Source organism: Scleropages formosus, chromosome 23, assembly GCF_900964775.1.
Source record: "Scleropages formosus chromosome 23, fSclFor1.1, whole genome shotgun sequence".
NCBI classification, from domain to species: domain Eukaryota; kingdom Metazoa; phylum Chordata; class Actinopteri; order Osteoglossiformes; family Osteoglossidae; genus Scleropages; species Scleropages formosus.
This window is the reverse complement of record NC_041828.1, coordinates 16,503,939-16,510,030: the sequence shown is the minus strand read 5'-3', so window position 1 is coordinate 16,510,030 and position 6,092 is coordinate 16,503,939. Positions and strand designations below refer to the sequence as shown.

Sequence of the window (6,092 nt, the reverse complement as noted above, 5' to 3'; positions counted from 1 at the left end):
AATGATTGCTAAATGTTGCTACCTGTATAGGAGTCTGTTGACCTCAGTCACTGCAGATATGAGGGGTGAGCTGTGTGTTCCCCTTTATTACCCATTCCCTTTGCTCCACACTTGGCTTCAGATGGAAGGAAGGAATGAGCAAAGCTTTTATTCACTTTGCACCAGGAGTGTTCCATCTGTTCTGGGGACACTACAGCTGCTGAGGAACGAGTTAAAATCACAAAGGAGAAAATTATAGCGAGGCATTTAGTTATAAATGGGTTGGGATTATTGAAACACAACCTTTCTTTGGAAATATTTTCCCCGTTTCCCACTTGGCAGGAACGGAGATAAAAGCAAATTAAATTTAAAAAGGAAAACCTGTTTAGTCTGCGGGACCAGGAAATCTCAGAATAAGCTTCGGCAGCTTTCAGAAGAGTCACCACGAGACACTGGACTCCACCAGCTGGAGCTTGAAGGATGCCGGGTTCGGACTACGCAAGGTGTGTGACACAGCTTTTGTTTTGTAGTTGTTCTTAAGCAGCTCCTCGTGTCTTTGTCTCTCAGGCACACTCCGAGGTTTGAATAGAGAACGGACCCTCACGACTTAATCTGAGTTTAACTTCTGGCCAGCGCTTTTGGTTTTGCACTGACATTGACGTTGTCCTTGAAATAAATGTTGAAGATGTCTGCTTTCCTCATTTCTGCTGCAACAGTGGAAGGTGTTTTAGATGTGAATTATGAGAAGGCATGTTTGTGGTGGTATCAGTCCTACAGTTCACTTGAACAATAGAACATTTTTTATTAATTTGGACAAAATTTTTTTTAAATACTAAAATTTGGAAAAATCATAACTCAAGAGCTTATGAATTAGCTCTAGGTACTGACCCTACCTTTCAATACCCTACTTTTCCACAATGCAGCATCGTTCTCTTGTCAATTAAATAGGTCTGTGCCTGTTACTTCTCAGCTTGCTGTCCTCGACATGGGCTCAGGCACTCAAGGGCTACTTTTAATTACTAAATGGATTTTAATTTCACTATTCAACGTGCTCTTCTATTATGATTTAGAGTTTAACCCCTCCATGTTTGTAGCACATTTACTAGAATAATAGTTCAAAGGGTGCTGCAGTGAATCTGAGTTTGGTTGGTTGACACCTTAACGGGTACACTGAGTAATGAACAACATGTCTTGCTTTCCCCACAGTGATGCACACTGCCTGTCTTCAGTGAGCGCTGCTCTTCATTTGAAGATGAACGTTTGCTGCACCGCTCCACAGCCTAACCTTCCTGCTGTGTGCCGTGGGGAGTTGGACAGCTGCAGTGGGGTGGGAGAAAAAAGAAAGAGAAAGAGAGATTAAACGGCCAAGCAACACCGGCGCTTCCATGGGGACGTACCAGATAAGGCCTGCGCACAGCCTGCAATTAAAAACTGGATGGTTAGAGCTTGGTGCTGTGGTGTCAATCACTCCCTTGGACCGGCCATAGAGTTACTGCCACAGCGCTTGACCCGTCCACTAGGTGGCAGCCAAACACAGTGCAAAGTGCACACTGTTAATGCCCTGCCCATAGTGGAGTGCTGCCTTAGTAACCCAAGCAGATGGAGTAGGTGGGGCTCTGGAGGCTTAAGTAACAGTTCCAAGTTTATGATGAAGGATTCCTTGTACGTTGAAGGTCCATTTCCTTTCCTTCCTGTATAGTACATGGTTTCCTTAAATGGAAATGCACCCGATGGTTCACACAAACTCTTTGCAGTTGCATACATTCATATATGTTATCATGCATACATGATACCACATACTATATTGTCTTCAATGTATTTGGGACAATGTATAGCAACTATGGAAAGCAGGCTGGGGTGGTCTGAGTTCAAACTGAAGACTCTTTGGCCTTTGGTGTCATACAGGAGAGCGAACAGGGAAGTTGTACTGCTGCTTGTACTACGGTACCTGTAGGGGTTATGACATTGGCCCTTTGACACGGTCATAACTGCCTTCATCATGCTGCATCCCTTACTGTAGGGAATAGTCCAGTCTTTTTCAAATAAGATGCATCCTTCTCAGGTCTTTTATCCTGACTCCCGAGCCTAAAAACCTGGCTGCTGGATGGCACGATACGGGAAAGGCGCCATACTGTACGTGCAGCGCACACGTCCCACAAATCCACAGAGGAAGGCCTCTCCAGGGGCACGCATGGTTTCTGATGTAACCGTTGCAATCCAGAAGGAAACGGTGCTTTGCGGTGAATTAATTACCTTCCCTGGAAGCCCACCACACCACCATATCTCCCTTTCTACATTTTTATTTTTCAAACTACATATTCTATCACTTACAGATTGGAATAATGTCTACTATCTTAGAAATAGTGCTAGAAAAAAGAAAAGGACTTTACATCAAGGGTAGAGCGACACTTCACCCTGACAGAATGGCGAATGGTGTCATGGCCGGTCCTTTAAAATGAGAATAAGAAAAATGTTGTGGAAGAATACAAAATCATAAGCAATGTTTTTAAAAACTGAAAGGTCCTCTTTTGGCAGGGGGGGGGAACAAATTGCTGGTAAACTTGATTGTGAAATTAATTGTGAGTTGTAAAATTCTGTTTTCTCACAATTCTGAGATGTTTTAAAGTCATATAAAGATCAGAGTGAAGATTTTTAAAAAAAGACTGAGCAAATGGCAATTTTGGCAAAATCAAGATTTACTCTTTTATGCCAAGGTGGGTATGGTGTAATTCAGGATGGTTTGAGTTTGTGAAGGTGGTGCATTTGGAGGTGCGGTTTAATTGGGGTAGATAAGTTTAGGTAGTTGCGGTATTTGTTGATAGTGGAGGGGCATAGGTCTGGGACACCAGACTGCACTGTTGAGACTTCCTCAGGTGTTGTGGGCCTAATTCAACAAAACATCAATGAAGGGAGGTGTCCACTTGACAACCTCAATGAAATACCCATGTTGGTACCCTGTGGTTGTGGTGGTTAGGGAGGGAATTGAAGCTGCTGGTCTTGAGCAATGAAGATATACAGTATGTTGGCAATGCTGGATGTTTTTCTCTGTGGCTTCATAGTGAGGTCAGTTGGACTGAGTCCTTATGTTCAGCCGTTGTAATATACACATGGGGTGTAACTTTGTCCTGTGTATATTGAATGTAAAATGGGGCAGGACAAAAACAGTTTTTAATGAGTCTGGAAGGTGATGCAAAAGAAACCAACCATAATTAGAACCATTACTGAGATTTTAAACAATGTCAGTTAATGAATTAATAGTTTCTCTTTACCAGCCTGAATAATGTGCAAGAGCAGAGATGCAACCAGTTGCTTATATTAGGAAGAGGGCAGTAAAGCAGCCAAAACAAAACTTCATCAGATGTGGAGGAAGGTGTCATGTGGCTGAGAAGAAACCTGGCTAGCTGATAACCATTGCTATTCCCCCTCATCAGCAACTTGTGTGAATTATTTTTAAAAAAAATCATGGTCTTCAACTAGGTGTTGACCTTGTAGTGAGAGCTGTGGGAGCTGCTTTGGCTGATGGGCCTTGGATAAGTCCACATACCATGAAAGTAAACATTAGAGAGGGCCAAATGATATAAAGTCTGCGAGAAACAACAGCGCACCAGCCCAGGGTCTGGGTGTACACTGCCATCCATCAGTGTCCTTTTATTATTCTTCACGCTGCAGCCATTTACCACCTGGACTTATTTTTTACAGTCCAACCACATTATTATATTATTATTATTATTACTGTGCAGTTCAGGGTAAGTACTTTACTGAAAAGTACTGCAGCAGGAGTGGGGTTCGAAGTAGCAACCTTTGGAATACAAGGCGACAGCCCATAACAAGGACACCACCTGCTGTGCATGGATTAAAAATTTCATAATAAAAAGACACCCAGCCTAACAGAGTGATGAATACTGGTACTAAATCATCCAAGAGCCAAGGAAATGTAGCTTCGCTTGTTTATCTCATTTATGTAAAACAGGTTGGAAATACAAGTTTAGAAATTCTTTAGTAGGAACAACATGAACAGCGGATTATAACAAGACAAGAGGACAAGTTGCCTATGTAAGCTAAAAGAGAACTTTTTCTTTACAGTTGCATAGCATCATACATTCGCATGAGTCATCAAGGGGGACACACACACACACACTGAGAATGAGCACTCCTGAACGCGGCCAGCAGATGGCGTGGTGCTTAGTGCTGTTGCCTTACATCTTCTGGTTCGAATCCCACCCCTGCCTAGTAGCCTTGAACAAAGTACTTACCCTGAGATGATAAAGTAGGAAGGCCGTGCTGTGTATACGAGCAAATCATTGGAAGGTAGATCGTCTGACACTTCAGATGGACTTGGACGGGGCACACTAGGGTGTAAAGGTGAGCCATGGCGGCGGTACTGCGGTAAAAGGCGCGCGGTCTCTTTAAATGCCGAGTGTCGCCGAGTCGAGTTGCGCTCCGATCCGCAGCCGAACCGATGGAGCTCCGCTCTCCGCACCTGTCCGCGGTGGCGGTGGGGATTTACCCCGTTTACACAGTGGGACAGGGCTAATACAGCGTAAAACTGCGCTCTCCGCCTTCCTCTCACATGTGTTTGCCGCCGTCGACGTGCACGTAGCGACCCGCGCCCGCGGGTAAGTTTAGGCGCCGCTCTTCTCTTTGAAATGTTGCAACTTAGTTAAGGCGCTGGCGACGCGGGATACCTGTGTGCGCCGCTCGTACGCGTCACTCTCTGCTAATAATAATGGAGCCTTCCTCACTTTTGAGCAGCCACTTAATTTTTATTGTACACCCAGTTCGCTCCTCGGAACAAAGCGGGCACTTCTTTCTCTAAAACGAAGAAAGACAGAGACAGATAGACAGAAAGAAAGAAAGGCAGGCAGGCGACGGTGCGAGATGGAGTGGAAGCCGGGCGCGCCGCGGGGTTCCTGCTTCCTCCGAGGTGCTACGTGTTGAATCGCGGGAGCGCGCCGTGCGTGCCGCCGCCGGAGACGCGCCTTCCTTCCTGTAGACCTGTGCTCCCGCGGACAGCCGCGGCGCAATGGGGAACCAGGTAGAGAAACTGACTCACCTGAGTTACGCGGAAGTGCCGACGGCGGACCCGCAGGGCGCCGACCCGGGGGACGACGGTCCGCGCATCGGGGTCTCCTACATCTTCTCGAACGACGACGAGGAGCTGGAGGAGAGCGCGGACGGGGCCGATCGGGAGCGCGCGCAGGAGGAGAAGCCCTATGACACGTGCGACGAGGTGGAGTGCGCCATCTATAATCGAGAGGACTGCATTTATGAGAAGAGCCTGAAGCACACGAGCACCGGCACCTATTCCCCCGAGAACCTGTCCAACAGGTGCAGGCCGGGCGACCTGGTGGAGTTCGTGGCCTCGGGTCAGTACCCGCACTGGGTCGTGTACGTGGGCGACTTCCAGGTGGTGCATCTGCACAAGGCCGAGGTAAAGAACAGCTTCCTGACGGACGCCAGTCAGGGGAGGAGAGGCCGCATCGTGAACGACCTCTACAGGTTCAGACCTCTGAGCCCGGAGATGGTGGTGCAGAACGCCATGGAACAGGTGGGCGCGAAGGACACGGAGCTCAGCTGGAGGAACTCGGAGTGCTTCGCCGCTTGGTGCAGGTTCGGGAGGCGGGAGTTCAAAATTGGAGGGGAGATAAGAATCGGAAAGCAGCCGTACAGGTTGAAGATACGGCTGTCGGAGAAAAAGACTCAGGCGTTGGAGTTTCAGAGCTTGGAAGACTTGATTGTGGAAAAGAGGAGGAATGACCAGATAGGGAGAGCTGCTGTGATCCAAGAGCAGGAGAACCATCTCAACTGTGCGGAGGAACTCCACCGTGATCACGACCCCAAGTGATGGAGTTAACCTCATCTATAAACACTCCTGTTTTTTTTTTTTTTTTAAAGGTTCTCTATGTGTGACAAAAGATTTTGATGTGGTGTGGAAGAGAGAATAATAATTTTCAAAAAAAGTTTACTTGAAGTGTTGCCAACATAATGTCTAAGTGCATTTGTTAGTCTTTTTAAACATTCATGAATATTTATACTGACAAAGTGATTGGCTGTTAGATGAAGTGTCATGACTTTCTTTTTTTTTTCCTCTAAATCATCCCCTGAGTTTTTAA

The 6,092-nt window shown here is 46.4% G+C and overlaps 1 protein-coding gene across 1 annotated transcript; it reads left to right on the top strand.

Moving 5' to 3' along the window:
• The first annotated feature begins 4,267 nt into the window (after positions 1–4,267).
• On the top strand, positions 4,268–5,839 carry lratd2a (LRAT domain containing 2a). The gene has a single exon (XM_018727098.2). The coding sequence runs from the start codon at positions 5,003–5,005 to the stop codon at positions 5,822–5,824; it is 822 nt and encodes a 273-aa protein (XP_018582614.1). The 5' UTR covers positions 4,268–5,002; the 3' UTR covers positions 5,825–5,839.
• Positions 5,840–6,092: the final 253 nt, after the last annotated feature.

What these genes read in the sequence shown, in the direction of transcription:
- lratd2a (XM_018727098.2), top strand. Translation starts at nt 5,003, where the DNA reads ATGGGGAACCAGGTAGAGAAACTGACTCACCTGAGTTACGCGGAAGTG.